The sequence below is a fragment of the Mustela lutreola genome, chromosome 9 (genome assembly GCF_030435805.1).
Source record: "Mustela lutreola isolate mMusLut2 chromosome 9, mMusLut2.pri, whole genome shotgun sequence".
In the NCBI taxonomy this organism is placed as follows: domain Eukaryota; kingdom Metazoa; phylum Chordata; class Mammalia; order Carnivora; family Mustelidae; genus Mustela; species Mustela lutreola.
In genome coordinates, this window is record NC_081298.1 from 105,671,044 (window position 1) to 105,689,039 (window position 17,996).

At 43.7% G+C, this 17,996-nt stretch overlaps 1 protein-coding gene across 1 annotated transcript in view; it reads left to right on the forward strand.

Annotated features, from left to right (window-relative positions):
- Window positions 1-11,403, forward strand: part of USP39 (ubiquitin specific peptidase 39) — a 28,304-nt gene extending 16,901 nt beyond the window's left edge. Inside the window, exons 10-13 of the mRNA XM_059188263.1 lie at window positions 4,189-4,331; window positions 8,230-8,365; window positions 9,512-9,598; window positions 10,889-11,403. Of these exons, the coding sequence (XP_059044246.1) occupies window positions 4,189-4,331; window positions 8,230-8,365; window positions 9,512-9,598; window positions 10,889-10,936 (414 nt within the window). The 3' untranslated portion in view covers window positions 10,937-11,403. The remainder of the gene's footprint in view (window positions 1-4,188; window positions 4,332-8,229; window positions 8,366-9,511; window positions 9,599-10,888) is intronic.
- The last annotated feature ends 6,593 nt before the right edge of the window (window positions 11,404-17,996 follow it).

Genomic DNA, 17,996 nt, shown 5'->3' on the forward strand with positions numbered 1-17,996 from the left:
GCAGGGCTCAATCCTAGGACCCTGAGATCATGACCTGAGCCAAAATCAAGACCCAGTCACTTAAATGACTGACCACCCAGGCGCCCCTGTAATATTACTTCTTATGAAGTTAAAAGTGTCTTTTTATCTACTGAATTAACTGTTTCTTGGTTTAATTCCTTTCTTCATGCTAGATAAATTTTAATCCTTTTGGTTTTTTACTGGGAGAATTTTTTTTAATTTAATGTCTCCTTCCAAACCCTTTCTGCCTTTTCTCTTCATTAGCTAAGAGTCTTTTGTTTTCAGATACTAAATACCAACGAAAAGCTCATTAAAAGAGAAACTGTATTGGTTGGCATCTCCTTAGGATCTTAGGGAGACTTGAACTGAGCAGGACTTGAGGAGGACAGAATGAGAGCGAGCGGCTTGTCAGAAGTGGCGGCCTGTTGATTATCTCTTGTACATACTGCTGTTACCTTATCTCCAAGGCCCAGCATCTGCCACACTGCTCTAGGTTCCCTGAAGGGAGTTGAAAGGCCCTCTTGAATCAGGTTTCCTTTCTGTTCAGGGACCCAGTGAACAGGGTCTTTTCCTTGAAAAGGCTGAATTGTGAACTAGGCAGCTACTCCAGCACTCTAAAACATGCCTTCCCTGACCTCCATCACTGTTTCCGTCCAATGTCCAAGTCCATTGTCAGGTACTATAAGCAAGCTTATGCACAAGCCTTGGATATCCATGGACAGTGGCAGCTGCCTGTCTCTCTCTCTCTCTCTGTCTCTCACACACACACACACACACACACGTGTGTGCACACACATGCACAGAGATTGGTAACAGTGATACCTAAGATGTCTAATCTATTTATATTTGTTTCATTTTAGGGAGGTGAAAGAGAGACCTTAGGGTTCGTGTAGGTCAGTTTCTTTATTTTATGGTTTAAAGTGACAGAGCTGAGAATCTAATCTCTGATTTTTCATCTGGTTCTTTCAGTCATGCCATTTTTGGTCCCTGTTATCTCTGTTCAAACTTAAGTAATATTAAGATTCCCTTGAGTTTTCAGTATTGATTTGCATTTATTTTTACTGTAATAATACTTGAATTAGTATAAATGTAAACTTTGGTATAAGCTCATTATACCTATAGCTTTTAAGCAAGTATGAAATTATAACACATTTCTAAGTTATGCAAGCAAAACTTTAAAACCAGTGAAGTTGATCAGCAGTGCTGTTACAATGTGATATGTAGTTGAATTGTTCCTTGCTGTCTGATTGTGGTACTGCTGTCCATGGTGAATTTCTTCCCCTACATTTTCTGGAGCTTCTGAGGAAACTTTGTATGCTAGGCTAGGCTGTGATATCATTTATTCATTAAATCCTTCTGTAGTCTGAGATGATTAAAATGAATGCTTCTTGTGTCCCCTTGTTTACAGATTCAGATGTAGGCAGTGAAATTTCTTAGCGTTTACCTGATTAAAAACATTTTCGGGGGGAGGCCGAGGTAGAGGAGGGTGCCTGGCTGGTTCAGTCAGGGGAACATACAACTCTTGATCTCGGGGTTGTGAGTGTGAGCCCCACATTTGGTGTAGAGCTTACTTAAAAACTGTTAGGGGCGTCTGTGTGGCTCAGTCGGTTAAGCTTCTGCTCTCTGCTCAGGTTGTGATCTCAGGGTCCTGGGATTGAGCCCCGAGTTGGTCTCCCTGCTCAGTGCAGAGTCCGCTTAGTTCGCTTTTCTCTCTGACACCCCCTGCCCCGCTCATGCTCTTGCTCACTCTTTCATGCTCTCTCTCAAATGAATAAATAAAAAAAAAAATTAAGACCTTAAGGAAATTTTTTTTTGCTTTCAGTACAGTATGTTATTTCAGCCACACAGAAGATACTTGATCCAACAAAAAGATACTTTTTCCAGTAGTGCTTATACCTGTAGATGATCAAAAATTTACCAGAAAGGTGTGCCTATGATGTGTGCAGTAGAGATGGAAAGCTTATTTCTCCAACGTTCTCAGGTTTCTCATCATGTGACAGGGGAACTTGATTTAAAAAAAAGATAATAACCACTTTATTGTGATAAAACTCACATACCATACAGTGAGCCCATTTAAAGTTTATAACTGGATGGTTTTTACTCTGTCCACAGAGTCCGTTTTAGAGCACTTTCATCATTCGTGTTTTCATTGCCCTTTAGTTACCTTCTCAGCCCCATCTCCCTCAGCTGTAGGCAGCTTCTGATCTACTTTCTGTCTTTCAGGATTTGCCTATTCTGGACGTTTCATCTAAGTGGAAGCCTGTAATGTGTGGTCTTCTGTGATTTTCTTCTTTCACTTAGTGTAATGTTTCCAGTGTTCATCCGTGTTGTAGCCTGTGTCACTCCTTCATTCCTTTTTGTGGCCGAATAATACCCCATTGTGTGGTCACACCATATTTTGTTTATCCAGTCATCAGTTTGATGGACATTTGGGATTGTTGCTGCCCTTTGGCTTCTGTGAATCATGCTGCCATAGATAGTAGTAGTCTACAGGCTGTTCTGTGAACGCGTTTTCATTTCTCTTGGGTGGTAATTATGAAGCGGAACTGCTGGGCTGTTGTTACTCTTCCGTTTAGCCAAGTGAGGAGCTGCTGGGCTGTTTTCCGAGGCGGCTGTACCACGTTGTGTCTCCAGCAGTGTATGCGTGTTCCACTTTGCGTCTTCACCGACACTTGGTACTGTTCGTGTTCTGGGTGAGAGGTGCCCTAATCAATGTGCCATAGTAGCATAGTGTGGTTTTGAGCTGTATTTCCCTGGTGACTAATGCTGTTGAGTATCTTTTCATGTGCTTGTTGGACCTTTGGAGAATTGTTCAGGTCCTTTGGATATATTTTAACTGGGTTATCTTTTTATTATTCAGTTGTAGGAGTGCTTTATATAATCTGGATTCCAGACCTTTATCAGATATCTGATTTTGCAAACATTTTCTCCTCTTCTGTAGACTGCGTCTTCACTCTCTTGATGGTATCGTTTGAAGCACAGAAGTTTTAAGTTTGGTGAATTACTGTCTAGGTGTTCTTTTGAAGTATGTGCTTCTGTTTTCATATGTAAGAACCCGTTGTCAAATCCCAGGTCATGAAAATTTACCCTTATGTTTTCTTCTAAGACATCTTTAGTTTTATCTCTTATATCTGCTGGGATACCCTCAGTAGGGCAGGGTCCCTCACTGCTTCAGAAGTACTCATTCTGGGGCGCCTGGGTGGCTCAGTGGGTTAAGCCTCTGCTTCCGGCTCAGGTCATGGTCTCAGGGCCCTGGGATCAAGCCGCGCATCGGGCTCTCTGCTCAGCAGGGAGCCTGCTTCCCCCTCTCTCTGCCTGTATCTCTGCCTACTTGTGATCTCTCTCTGTCAAATAAATAAATAAAATCTTTAAAAAAAAATTACTTGTTTTGTGGGTATGTACCTCTCTTGGTCAGGAGGGCCTTCCCTACTTTGAATTCAGTGAAACTTTTGTGGTTTTATTTTATTTTAATTTAATTTTTTGAAAATATTTTCTTTATATATTTGAGAGAGAGAGAATGACAGAGAGCATGCGTTGGGGAAGGGACAGAGCGGGAGGAAGAAGCAGAGTCCACCCAGAGCAGGGAGCCCGATGTTGGGGAGCATGACCTGAGCTGAAGGCAGACACTTAGCCAACTGGGCCACCCAGGCTCCCCAAGACTTGTGGTTTTTAATTCTGCAGTTTTTAACAAACCTCTTTTTCATCTGACATTTTTGTTTTCCCTATAGAAACAGATACCCACATTGCTGTAGGTGGAGTTCAGCAGTGTGCTCACGTGCTGGCATAAACACAGCCTGTAGGTTGTCTTTTAGGCAATGTTAATGGCTGTCCCTAAGCCTTCACATGGCTTCTGGGATCAGGTGTCTTCTGAATTCTTTTTTTTCTTTTTTAAGATTATTATTTATTTGAGAGGGGGAGAGTGAGAGCAGGAGAGAGTACAGGAGCAGCAGGGAATGGCAGAGGGGGAAGCAGACGCCCTGCTTCATAAGAGGGGATCAGTCACAGGACCCCGGGACCATGACCCAAGCTGAAGGCAGATGCTTAACCATCTGAGCCACCCAGGCGCCCCGTCTTCTGAATTCTTAAATGCAAGGCAGAATTATATTTAAAAATCCAACCAAAACAAAACTCACGCCCCACCTCAATACTCCAGCACTAATTTGATAATTTCCTTCTCACTTTGTCTAGGAATATAAGACCTACAAGGAGAACTTTCTAAAACGCTTCCAGCTTACCAAGCTGCCTCCATATCTCATCTTTTGTATTAAGAGATTCACTAAAAACAATTTCTTTGTGGAGAAGAATCCAACTATTGTCAATTTCCCCATTACGTGAGTATTAACCTGCTTTCCTCTTTGGGGGAGTGAGCCTAAAACTCTTTTCATATTTTTGTGTTGTTAATCATTTGGGACTTAGAGGTTGCTGGGAGCAGAGCCTACCTACACTATGTAAGTTAAGGGTTTCTGGAAGGATACAGATATTTCAAGGACTTCAAAGTTAGATGTTTACCTCGAGGCAGTCCTTTTACCTTCTCTCCTGTTGCTTGCTGGGCAATGTAGTCTTTCACTGTAGGAAAAACAGTTGATGGAAGTAGGGCAGGATAGGTAGGATTCTGCCTGGCTTCAAAGGTGATCCTGAGCAGTTAGGGTCTTTTCGTCTGTTTGCCAGTCTCTGTATCTGTAGTTAGGCACAGACAATGGGGAGGTTCCACATTTGTCTTGCCTGTTGGTGAGAAAGATAAATTTTGATACATGGCCTTATTTTTAGTTTATCATGCAGTTGTCTTTTTATGAACTTCTAAGAGTATTTTAATGTAAATTTGGAGGAGTTGTACCAGATGCTTTCATTTTACTACTTTCTAACTCAGCTCCTGTTTTGGGGGGTAGACAGTTGGTTTTCAGTTCTTAGGAGATATGGTTTTTCATGTTCTGAAGAAGATGTCTCTGAGAACATGGTAGGACTGGCAGGAGGAGTGATGGTCTCTTTGCTGGCGTTTAGGTGAGAGAGGAGCCCCAAGGCAGCTTCTTGTCGAGAAGGATTTGGGTGGATCTTTGATGGAATTAACTTGATGTTTAGCTCAGTAAGATTTTTTGTTTTTTGTGTTTTTTTCCCCAAACCCTCACAGAGTAGTTTGGGAGCTGTAGTGTGTAATTGCTCATCCCTTCCTTCCCCTCTCTCTCCATCCTTCTCCATTTCTCAGTTGCCCAAACCACCCCAGCCCTGCCAGTTTTCTCCTTTGAATGGTTCCAATTCTTAATTCTGGGTAGTGTTTAAGAGGGTAGTATCTGAAAGTGAAGAGGCCTGAGTGCTGTGTTATTCTAGCTGTGAGACTTTGGGCAGGTTGTTGGCATATCTTCTGGAGTTACTCTGACATGGATAAAATGAGAGGCTTGGACTAGTGAACCCTTGGGGTCCTTCCAAGATTAACATTTTATTTTTCCTGTTTCCATGATCACCAGGAATCTGAGAACAGTTGAGGGGGTGAGGAGAGGACACCTTTGTAGTTAGCATTACAGGAGCATCTCTTACCTGCTTTTCCCACACTTTCCTTCCTGTTCTTCACTAGCATCTTGTCTGTGGAACAGAGTGAAATTAGGGGACATGAAAACCGGCTATGTGCTACCTTGAGTGAGACCATAGAGAACCTTTCTTTGGAAGTCCATCTAGTAGGTTCTCTTTCAGAACTGGACTCTTGTTAATTGCCACAGTCACCAGTGTGTTCCTGGGAGGAGGGAGTGTTCTTGACTAGAGGGCAGTTCCGGAGGAAGGAGGACTATGCATCGATGATAGATCCTGCTTAGTCACCACAGAAATGGCCTCTCTCATTGGTTTCTTTTATGTTGCACCTGGAGTATGTTTATTTGGCTACTTGTTGCTTTTAGGTTTTGGTTATTGACTTCATTAGTTTGTTCTTTGGAAAGCTGACTTTGGAGAAGTTGAGAAAAAGATTAATTCTTAGCTAGTCATCCTTTTAGAGACTAATTCCGGAAACCTGCATCTTAAATGCTTTGTGCACTATAATTACTTTTGGAGTAATACGGTTCTAGATTAGCTAAAGTCTCCACTCTTTTTTTTTTTTTTTTTTTTTTTTAAGATTCATTTATTTATTTTAGAGAGAGAGTATATAGGCGAGAAAGAAAGAGTGATTGAGCAAGCACACGTGCAAGCAGGGGGAGGGAGAGGGAGAGGGAAAGAATTCCAAGCAGACTCCACACTGAGCAAGGAGCCTGATGCAGGGCTCGATCTCATGACCCATGAAATCACGACTTGAGCCAAAACCAAGAGTCAGATGCTCCATCGACTGAGCCACCCAGGCGCCCCTGAAGTCTCCACTTTTCAAAAAGGAACCTTTTCCTACCTAATTTTTCTTCTGTGTTTTATTCATAAACATCGTTTTACTAGAGACTGATCACACTTGTGGTGATTAGGTGCCCTTTGCTCATCTGGGGTTAGGGTTTCTGGAGCACAGGATTAGAGCTGTACTTCCAGCTAGTTAGGTATTCTCTGAATTGGACTGTTCTGATTGGGAGAAGAGTGTAGTGGGAGCCTTTGGCTGTTTTCTAAAACAAAATGATTTAACGTGTATTCATTCCCTTTTATCACTAAACGGTTTTGGTTTAGTCATGAAAACATGAGTATTTATACTCCTGAAGATTCTCTAGGACTTGTTTGGATAAACAAGTCTGGACAGGTCTTGTTAAAGCCGAGGAGAGGCAGCTGGAGAAGACCACTCTTAGCAGCCAGCAGGTCTTCTGGCTCTCTGGAACTCAGATGGATTTCCTTCAACTACTATCCAGATTATCTTTAACAATAAATGTTGCCTTGCAGTCTATATGGTACTCTGTTAAGCTGCAGAAATAAAGAGCTATCTCTAACAGGTAGAGATCTCCCTGATGTAATTGGAACAAAGTTACATGTTCGTTTATTAAGACAATGTTTACATAGAAGAGTTTTTGTATTTTTGGACAGGCAATGTATTCACAGTCTATAATTCAGAGGGAGATATCCATCTGGAAGTGACCATGGCCATGACTGCGGTTAGCATTTCCTCTGAATCCTTCATGGATGACATTATTGGAGTTCATATCTTGAATGGTAGTACATGAGACGGCATGTCAGTTCTAGAGAGATTAGAAATATGATACATTCTCTTATGCATGTTCACGATCACTCTGTTTCTGTTGTATAGTTTTAACTAAGGAAATTTCGTCACAATTGTCTTTTTCCCATTTTCATAGTTGACATTTACTATAGCACTTGGTTTTGCAGTAACTGGTATATACATTTATGCTTCAACTGATGGTTAGAATCCAACACATAAAACACGAAAGGAGATTTATTCCAGATTCAAGAGTGCTTCTCTGTATTTGAAAGGGAATGTTAAGGTATTCACAATAAAATATTTTGCAGTCCCAGTTGCAGGAACGTAGTCAGTAGTTTCTTTTGGCAACCAGAACTGAAAAATTGGGAAGCTGTAGAGTAGCCAGGGTGGGTCACCTAAAGAAGAGAAAGTGGGGCTGCCAAAAGAGGGGGAAAAACAAAATCAGTGTCAGAAACAGAAAAGAGGTCATGCCGGTCTCTTGGATCTTGCTGCTTCTCCAGGGCCTGGTTCTAGCTGCTTTTCTTCTTTACCTTGAGTAAATTCTCCTTCCGTGCTGAAGCTGCTCGTTTGCCCATTTTGCCACGTTGAAATTGTGAAAATGATTGTATACAGTGGCAACTCATAGAATCATGCGGTCAGACCTTCCATAGCCAGAGGCTAGGGACCCAGCATCAAATGAACACTGCGGCTATGGTATTTGGAGAGAGGGCAGCGTGTTAGTCATGTCTCCCTTAATCCTCACTATCTTAGAGGAGATGGTGACACTCTTTTCATATCCTCAAATAGCCTTGGGCTTTGTAACCTGCTCAGATTCCCATGTATCTCTGAAGCGGCAGAAGCCCTCATTCCAGTTCTAATCTGAATGTTGTGAGGCCCCGCATCTTTGATGGCCAGGCCTCCCTTTTTTAGTGTGCTTTCCCCGTAGAGCCAGTCTTTCTAGTTTGTCTCATGCTTGTTGTAAATGATGTGAATTTCCACCAGCCTGGGCTTCTAAGGCTCTGTAGGCCTACCTAGATCTGGGCTCCTAAAATAGGGTTCAGTAACTCTGTGGTCCGTTGATGTAGGACTGTTTCCCTGACCTCCATAGCCTTTGTCTGATCTTGTGGCTTTATTGTCATCATCACTAGAAATGTGGATCTGAGAGAGTACCTGTCTGAGGAAGTACAAGCAGTGCACAAGAATACCACGTACGACCTCATTGCCAACATTGTCCATGACGGCAAGCCCTCGGAGGGCTCCTACCGGATCCATGTGCTTCATCATGTGAGTGGCAGAAATGGTGCTTTTGCCTTTGGCATTTCAGTGGGCAGCTCTCTTCAGTTTGCCCAGTCTTGGCCTTGACCTTGCTGTTCTTCAAGTAATAGAGCTGTCAGTCATCAGTGGTTAGTTTCAGGCAGTGGTTCTCAATTTTGGCCGCACGTTGTACTCACCTGGGGAGATTTTAAAATCCTGACACCTGGGCCATTCCAGGCCAGTTAGGTTAGAACAGTGTAATTTGTGCCTGTTGGGTTTCACCTGGGCTGGGGTTGCTGCTAAATATCCTGTAGTGCCCAGGCAGCCCCATAGTGAAGTATTATCTGGCTCAAGTCAGACTTGAGAGATTGCATTAGATTATCTGGAGGTGGGAAGCAGGCAGCATGGTGTTAAATTATCCAGGAGATTCCACTGTGCAGCTAAGGCTGAGCACCTCTGTACCAGACTAGAGCCTTACCACCTGAAGTGGCGTTCTCCAGCTAGCAGCATTAACATACAGGAGAACTTGCTAGGAATGCAGAATCCTAGGCCCCACCCAAACCTCCTGAATCAGAATCCGCATTTTAAACAAGACCCTCTGGTATGTAATTAAAGTTTATGAAGCACTGCTCTAAAGGTTTCTTTAGCTAAAAACACTTCTGAATTTGTCTCAATCTAAAAATGGATGAAACATGTACTTAAGATATATTTGGTATCACACAGATTATTAGCACAGATTGTTTTAATTTGACTAGTCTTCTGGGACTGTGTAATAAGTAGCTCTGTTTATCCAGCGTTTCACTGTGTGCTAGAAAGTATGCCAACTGTTTAATGTGTGTTCAGCTCACTTGTATCCTTTAAGAAAATGTATTTATTTGAGAGATGGGAGGGGTGCAGAGAGAATCCTAAACAGACTATGTGCTAAATGCAGAGCCCAACACAGGGCTTGATCTCATCATCGGGAGATCATGACCTGAGCAGAAACCAAGAGCCAGCACCCCAAAAGCTCTTTAAATCAAATAATGCCAAGCAGAAGCCATGCACCCGCTTAATTATGACTCTTGCCGAGTGGTGGTCTAATGGCTATTCTGATTTTTCTCACTTTTTGCTGCAGTCCTGTCCTACACCTTTTGGTTTTAGGGAGCACACTAACCCATCCCTTCATACTTTTTGCAGGGGACGGGCAAATGGTATGAATTACAAGACCTGCAGGTGACTGACATCCTTCCCCAGATGATCACGCTTTCAGAGGCTTACATTCAGGTGGGTTAGCCACGAACTTGGTGTGTGCTGAACAGAGAGGGTATGGGGCCAGTGAGAGGAATGATGTGGGTGAAGGCAGGAAGTGGGATGGAGTTAAACCCTTGGTTAGGCTGGGTACTTCTTGGGATGCTCGGAGGAGTAAGATGGGGCCAGATTATATGGCCCTGAGAGCCCAGGGGTGATTGCTAGAAAAGAGAAGGGCTGGGAAGCATGGAAGGTTTATGGATGAGCAAGGAGTTTATAAGTGTGGCCAGGTTAGTTTTGCAGAGGTTTCAAGGAGGGAGAGCCCAGAATCATCAGGACCCTAACTAGGAGTTGGCTCTGAAGCTGTCCCCAGCATCCCAGGCCAAGTTAGTGCTCTTTGTGACCTCAGAGTGCTTTCTGCATGCCTTTACCAGAGCACCAACCTTAGTATTTTAATGTTCTCTCTATTGGATTGAGAGCTTGTGGAGCAGAGTATCTCTGTTTCTCTTTGTAACTGCCCTGGTACCTGGCATAGAAGGAAGACAGAGACTAAGAAAAACCTATAGCTTTGTTTTGTCTTGTCATACCATAAGCTTACAAACACACTGAGTATGTTGAATTCAAGAATTTGACCCATTTTTCAGAATGGCGGAATTCTCTTTAAAATGCTCCCTTTGATATCTGCTTAGTGGGTTAAATAAAACATCCTTATTAAGCATTTGGTATCTTACTATAAAAAAAGGTGCAGCAAATCCAAAGTACAGTCATCATAATTAGTAACTGCCACTTGTGTCCCAATGAAAATAGCAGTTGTATCCCTGGATCCTCTTCACAGAGGTTCCTCCAGGGCACAGAGCTCGCACACCTTGGGCTGCTCTGTCCCAACCAAGGGCTGTTGGAGGTTCTGCAAAAAGCACAGAGATCCAAGACGGTAGAAAAGGCAGCGCCACACCCCATTCTGCTCTTTTCACGACCCTTGTTCCCTGGTGTCAAAAAGCTATAGCTTTGTAAAAACCAATGGAGACACTTCCCATTCTAGAGATAACTCTTTAGTGACTTTGTCTGTTTGTCTATGTCTAGTCTTAACCAGAAGTTCTTTTCTAGAAAGCTAGTGTGGCATAGAAGGTAAGGAGAGGGGGATGGGTAGAAAGATAAAAATCAAAAAAGGGGTAATTTCTGAAGGAGGATGGGGTTCGTTTCAGGGGACAGCCAAAATATGGATCTGGAGCGAGGGGCTGTCCCTCACCTAGGGTAGAACAGGTACGTGGTAAATGCGTGTAGATTGAGTGCCACCTCCTACATGTCTGTTGTATTCATTTCTTACAGATTTGGAAGAGGCGAGATAATGATGAAACCAACCAGCAGGGGGCTTGAAGGAGGAGTTTTGGGGTTTTGCTCCCCAGGGCTTTGGCTGAAGGTGTAATAATACCAAAACTGTAGCTGACCAATGGGCCGACTGGCACATTCCCTGAGCTAACCCGTTTTGTGGGTTCAGGTTCATCCCAGGGCATCAGAGGGGCCCACACACCTGGGATGGCTCTGCACCGTCACCCAGCTATTCTCTGATTAGTTGATTATAGATTAATGATCCTTTCTCCTTCCTGTCTAGCTCCCCTCTAGCTTCAGCAGGCCAGAACTCTGTAACAGATGTGTGTAATTTCTTTCTGGGCTTCTGGGAGTATCTGAAGGACAAGATAATGTCTTCTCCGTATCAGAGCCTCAGGGTTCTAGGAATAAGAGCATGAAGCCAGTAATGTCCTTCCATCATAGGTGTTTTTCCTGTGGTTCAGTTCATTTCCTGATGTGTATTGGAATGGATTAAATGTTTTCCTGTTTTTAAACCAGCCTCTTGTTTTATATCCTTCCCTTAGGCTGTTGTCAGCTTGTGGGTGGTGTGTCATTTAGGATGCATTTTGTCTCCAGGTAACAAAGTATCTGACTAAAGCAATAAATTCCTGTGCTTAACTAGAAGTGTGGAGGTGGGCGGCTTCAGGCTGAGTGCATGCAAGGCCGTGTGGGGGAAGAAGGAGGAGGGAAGGCAGGCAGGAGGGATCTCGGACTGTAGCACAGTTCTGAGAGTCTCAGCCAGGCCAGTGGGGCGCGCAGAGCAAAGCTTGTTGATGAGAAGAATCAAGCGGAAAAGGCTTTCTTCAAGCTCAGCTGTTGATGAGGACCAGCCTGGAGAAAGTGTGGCCTCAGCCCAAGCACTATGGCAGGCTGAAAATGTGGGCGATGTAAAGACACAGCTGCTGGTGGCAGTCAGTCACCCACAGCGAGGTCTCTTATAGGGAGGTAGGAGCAACCTGGACTTCTGGAAGTCTGTCGCTGTTTGCTGTTAGCTTTTTGACAACTTCAGGATGTCCCTTGCTGACTCCTCTTCCTCTCTTTGGCTGTTAAAAGTTGAGATTCCTCAGGACTCAGTGCTAGGCCCGTGTCCTCTGAGGTCAGATCCATGCTTCCAGAATAGATGATGTCATCCGCCTGCACCACATGCCTAGCCGATGCTCACAAGGAATAGTGCCTTACTGGGCACTCACTGTTCATTCCTGCTGTTAGCAGATCAGCTGTTCAGCAGAAGTACTGCTCAGGTCAGGGTATGGGGAAGTCCAGGTTGTTGAGCTCATGTGGAGCCTCTGTTGCTGCCGTGGTGGCTCACAAGCTCACTGGGCAAGCACTGGAGAAAGGCTGTTGGCTGGCATTCCACAGGTCATGTCACTCGTATAAACCTCATTATTAAGGGTCTCCTCTGCAGCAGATGCCTTTGGGAGCCATTCAGATGCAAAACAAGTACTTGCAAAGTATGTTTATTATGTTACTGTAGTAATATGTGTAGCATATATACGGTATATAGTATATATAGTGTAATGTAATAGATCTATATAGTATATTCAAGGAGTCTGTCCTTAGACCTCTTCGCCAGACTCTGAATCCCTGACCATCCAACTCAGCCGTTGACAACTGCCCATGAATTAGTTGAGGTCTGAACTTTTGGCTGTCTCACACTCCAAACACAGTAAGCAACCCAGTATACTGTTTGTAGTTAAGCCCACTAGAGGATTTCCCTTCACCACTGTCTTCCACTGTCACCCTGAATAGGGATGAAGTACTACAGCTGTCCACTTGCAGCCTGACCAGTATTTTGTATGAATCCGTCCGTACACCAGGCTTGCGTTTCATCTTCCTTGGTCAGCTGGTCTTAAGGAACGCCCGGGGAGGCAATGCAACAGGAGTTGGTCTTAAAGGAATGTGGGCCACCTGCTCATGTAACTTGTGCCTTTTGGCCCTGCCTGAGGTTGATTTAATAGACTACCCATTTAATGGTAGCTTGCAGCCGCACTTGGCCAACATTGGGGCTTGTTGAGTCAGACCACAGCAGGTTCATGAGTGCAGGAGATGCAGTTTGCATGGTCACCTGTTAGCCCGTGTTTAGGTGCTCAGACTGTTATGGCCCACTAGCTAGCCAAAAGCTGTTTCTCAGAAGGAGAATAGGTATCTGCAGAAGATGAGGGCATAGACTTGTCCCCAAATCCTGAAATTCTGCCCTGTGATTCTCCTGGTGGTTCTTACCAGAGGCTCCATTCAGTGTTCCCATTTGCCAAGGACACTTCAAAATTTCGGCCAGCCTGGATCCTTAGGTGCAAGGAATAGAGCAGTCTATCTTACGGCTTGAGCTTTGGAAACTTCTTGTCCTGGCCTCCCTTTGAAACTAGTAGCTCTACTGCGGTCTCTGAGTTAAAGTAGCACACCCTAATGTAGTATATGTTCTCTCCAAAAGCTAAAAAAGGCTACCATGCACTGTGCCCTTTTTCTTTGGACCTGCCCAAGCAGGTGGGGCAGGTGGTAAGTGTTAAGAGTTACAGCAGCTTGACTTTCACAAAGGAGGGGATACTTTGACGTACTCTAGACCACACTGTAGATCCCCAGAAACTTACAAGGTGGCAGGCCCCTGAATTGTTTCAGGGTTAAATCCCACCCTCTTGTTTGCTTAAGTACTTGTCACGGGGTGCCTGGGTGGCTGTTGACTGTCTGACTCTTGGTTTGGGTTCCGGAATCAAGCCCCTCATTGGGGTCCACACTCAGCAAGGAGTCTGCTGTCCCTCTCTCTTCCACTCTGCTCTTCCCCTAACTCATGCTAGCTCTCCTCTCTCTCTCTCAAATAAAATCTTAAAAAAACAAACAAACAAACAAAAACTTGTCACTTCCTGCTCATTGGTTAGCATCATCATACTGTTATCAGCATAGCAGAAAAGTGTGATGTTTTGTGGAATGTCAGGATGACCAAGATACCAGCACAGTATGATGGTAGGGGGAGAATTGACATTGTCCTGAGACAACGCTGTGAAGGTGTCCTGCCAGGTAAAAGCTAACTATTTCTTGTCATCTTTATAAATTGATACGGAGAAAAAAGAGCTAAAGCTGCAGGCCAAGGACCGAGGGCTGTGCTGTATCATCAGTAAAGACGCTACAACTGGGACAACAGCTTCAGCTGGAGTCCCCATCTGATTACGTTTACCGTAGTCTGATGCTGTTCTCCAGGATCCATGTGACTTCGGCACAGGCCCTCTGCCACTCTCATCCTAGTTTAAGCTATCACTAACTTCTGTTTACAATGGTCTAACAGGAAAAAAAAAAAAAAAAAAAAAAAAAAAACAATGGTCTAACAGGTCTCCGCCCCTTCTTGTGTCCGCTTCTCCCTATTCATTCACACTTCGGCCAGACCAATCCTTTAAAGCGCACGCCTAACCAAGTTATTTCTCCCGTATACCCTGATTTCCCACTGAAGACACTTTATTGGCTCTTAGATGGAAATCCTTAGCCTCTCAGCCTCAGGACTTGGGAAGTTCCTCCTGGTCGTCAGTCCCAGGCTCCCTGTCTTTCCTTCCATTGCTCAGATGGGCCATAAGATGCAGGCCTTTCTGCCATCTGCTTCCTTTGCTAGGGATGCTCTCTCCCTTTTAACTTGCTCTTCCTTTGTCTCTCTGACCTCTCCCACCTCCTCAGTACCATGCGTGTCTCTGAGTGGTAACACATATTATACCTGAGGTGTTCCTTTCTTTTCCTGCTATGATTCTGTGATTAATGTCTGTCTTCCCAACTAGGCTCTAAGTTCCCAAAGGGCAGACAGGAACTGTTTTTTTGTGCCCAGCCCTACATAAATGCTTGGCGCTTAAAACTCAGCTGCTAACTTAATGTTCATGGGGCAAGTGATATAGTGCTAAGTCTGTGTTCTCTGTAGCTTTGTTTTGCACAAATGATTTTGTCTTTTTTTTTTTTTTTATTAAGATTTTTTGAGAGTGGGGGAGCATGAGGTGGGGAACATCAAAGGGAGAAGTAGGCTGCCTGCTGAGCAGGGTGCCCAATGCGGGACTTTATCCTGAAACTCCAGGATCAGATTTTGTCTATTTTTTAAAGATTGTATTTATTTATTCATCTATTTATTTGAGAGGAAGAGAGAACATGAGTGAGGAAAGGGGCAGAGGGAGAAGCAAACTCCCTGTTGAGCACAGAGCCCAATGTGGGGCTTGATCCCAGGCCCCTGAGATCATAACTGAGCCACCCAGGTGCCCAGATTTTGTCACTTTAAACCCACCCAAGATATTGACAATAGACACTGTTGCCTGAAATGTTTAGAACCACTGCTCAGAGCTGACTCTGTGTGCAGAAGCTTTAGGGCCTTTGTGGGTGATGTGTGCTTCCACCACTGCTGTCTGAACTGGGGTCACAGGCTTCTGGTTTGGAGACCTCAGGCTCTATCTGGTCAGACCAGCACATGAGAGAGAAGTGGAATTTGTGTCTTCTTAGCCAGAAATCACAAAGGAAAAGACAGATACATGGGACACATAACCTAAAGGTAAGACAGTATGAGTTTTACAGCTTACAGAACAGTAAAGAATATACCTAATATATTTTTACTGGGGCTCACAAGCAGCGTGACTCAGTCAGTTTAGCATCTGCCTTTGGCTCAGATCATGATCCCAGGCTCCTGGGATGGAGCCCCGTGTGGTTGTGGTCAGGCTCCCTGCTCAGTGGGGAATCTGCTACCCACTCTCCTTCTGGCCCTCCCCACTGCCCTTCCCCACTGCTCATGCATATTCTATCTCAAATAAATAAAATCTTAAAAAAAAAAAAAAAAGAATACTTCTATGGAAAATTGAGCAAAAACCCCAATAGGCATTTCACAAAAGATAAAATATAAATGGCCGATAAATATGTAAAAAAGTGTTTACTTCGTAACCGAAGAAGGGGAAAAGAACAAGCAGCGAGGTTGTTTTTACATTTTGGATTAGCAAAGATTTCAAAGATTGCTAATACTGAGTGTTGGTGGGAGTGGAAAAGAGGCACATGTTTGTTACTGGGATAGAAGCCTATGTGACTGGCACAGAGGGGTAGTGTGTGATGCAACCTCTAGTAGAAGTAAAGATGTACATAGTTTTCATCCCCCCAAATTTCACATCTTGCAATTGACTTGAAGGAAAAAGTCAATTATTTTTTATTTTATTTTATTTAACTTTATTTTTTAAGATTTTTTTTTTAAGATTTTATTTATTTATTTGACAGAGAGAAATCACAAGTAGATGGAAAGGCAAGCAGAGAGAGAGAGGGAAGCAGGCTCCCCGCTGAGCAGAGAGCCCGATGTGGGACTCGATCCCAGGACCCTGAGATCATGACCTGAGCCGAAGGCAGCGGCTTAACCCACTGAGCCACCCAGGCGCCCCTTTTTAAGATTTTTTAAAAAAGAAATATTTATTTATTTGGCAGAGAGAAGTCACAAGTAGGCAGAGAGGCAGGCAGAGAGCAGGGGTGTGGGGAAACAGGCTCCCCGCTGAGCATAGAGCCCAATGCGGGGCTCGATCCCAGGACCCTGGGATCATGACCTGAACCAAAGGCAGAGGCTTTAACCCGCTGAGCCACCCAGGTCCCCCTAAGATTTTATTTTTAAATAATCTCTACACCCAACCTGGGGCTCAAGCTCATAACCCTGAGATCAAGAGTTGCAATCTTCGGGGCTCCTGAGTGGCGCATCGCTCTCTGCTTAGCAGAGAGCCTGCTTCTCTCTCTCCCTCTGCCTGCTGCTCTGCTTACTTGTGCTCTCTCTCTGTCAAATAAATAAAATCTTAAAAAAAAAAAAGAGTTGTGAGCTTCACCAACTCAACCAACCAGGAGTCCCTGGAAATATTCTATTATATATTATTTTTTATTTTAATTTAAAAAAAGATCTATTTATTCATTTCAGAGAGAGAGGGGGAGGAAATCTTATGCAGACTCCCTGCTGAGCACAGAGAGGCGGGGCTTTATCCACAAACCCGCAAGATCACCACCTGAGCTGAAACTAAGAGCCAGCCACTCCACAGACTAAGCCACCAGGTGCCCCCAGAAAGATTAGTTTTAAATGAACAAAGCAGTTACTCAGTTTACAAAGTAGATGCAGAATGTTTCCATTTTTGTAGATTTGTTATATATAGGGGTGCCTGGGTGGCTTCGTCAGTTAAGCAGCTGCCTTTGGCTCAGGCCATATCCTGGGATTGGCCTAGAGTCAGGCTCCCTGCACAGTGGGGACTCTGCTTCCCTCTCTCCCTCTCTGCCTCTCTCTTTCTTGAATAAATAAATAAAGTCTAAAGAAAAAAAAATCTGTTACATATATTTTTGTATATATGTAGAGAAAAGTTTGGAATGATTTGTGATAAAATGTTACAATGATTATGTTGTAGATTTTAAATCTTAGTCATTAATTGGGACATGAGAGTAACTATCTTTATTGTTTTATAATTGAACTAATTTGGGCTCTTAAGCCCCCAAAATATAACATTTCCATTAGAAAGTGACTGAATCCCTTCTTGTTTTTTTTATTTATTAAAAAAAAATAATTTATGAGAGACAGAGAATCCCAAGCAGGCCCCACATCCAGCATAGAGCCCCACAGAGGGCTTAATCTCGCAACCCTGAGATCATGACCTGAGCTGAAATCAAGAGTCTGTTGCTTAACTGACTGAGCCACCCATGTGCCCAGCCCTTTCTTTTTCTTTTTTTCTATTCTTTCCTTTCCTTTCCTCTCCTTTTTTTTTTTAATTAACATATAATGATTATTTGTTGCAGGGATATAGGTCTGTTATTCATCAATCTTATACAATTAACAGCATTCATCATAGCACATAACCCTCCTCAGTGTCCATCATCCAGCCACCCCATCCCTCCCAAACGCCCTCCCCTCCAGCAACCCTCAGTTTATTTCCTAAGATTAAGAGTCTCTTATGATTTGTCTCCCTCTCTGGTTTTGTCTTGTTTCATTTTTCCCTCCCTTCCGCTATGATACTCTGTCTCGTTCCTCAATTTTTTCTTATCAGTGAGAGAATTGTCTTTCTCTGATTGACTTTTTTCATTTAGCGTAATACCCTCTAGTTCTATTTACATCCTTGCAAATGGCAAGATTTCGGCT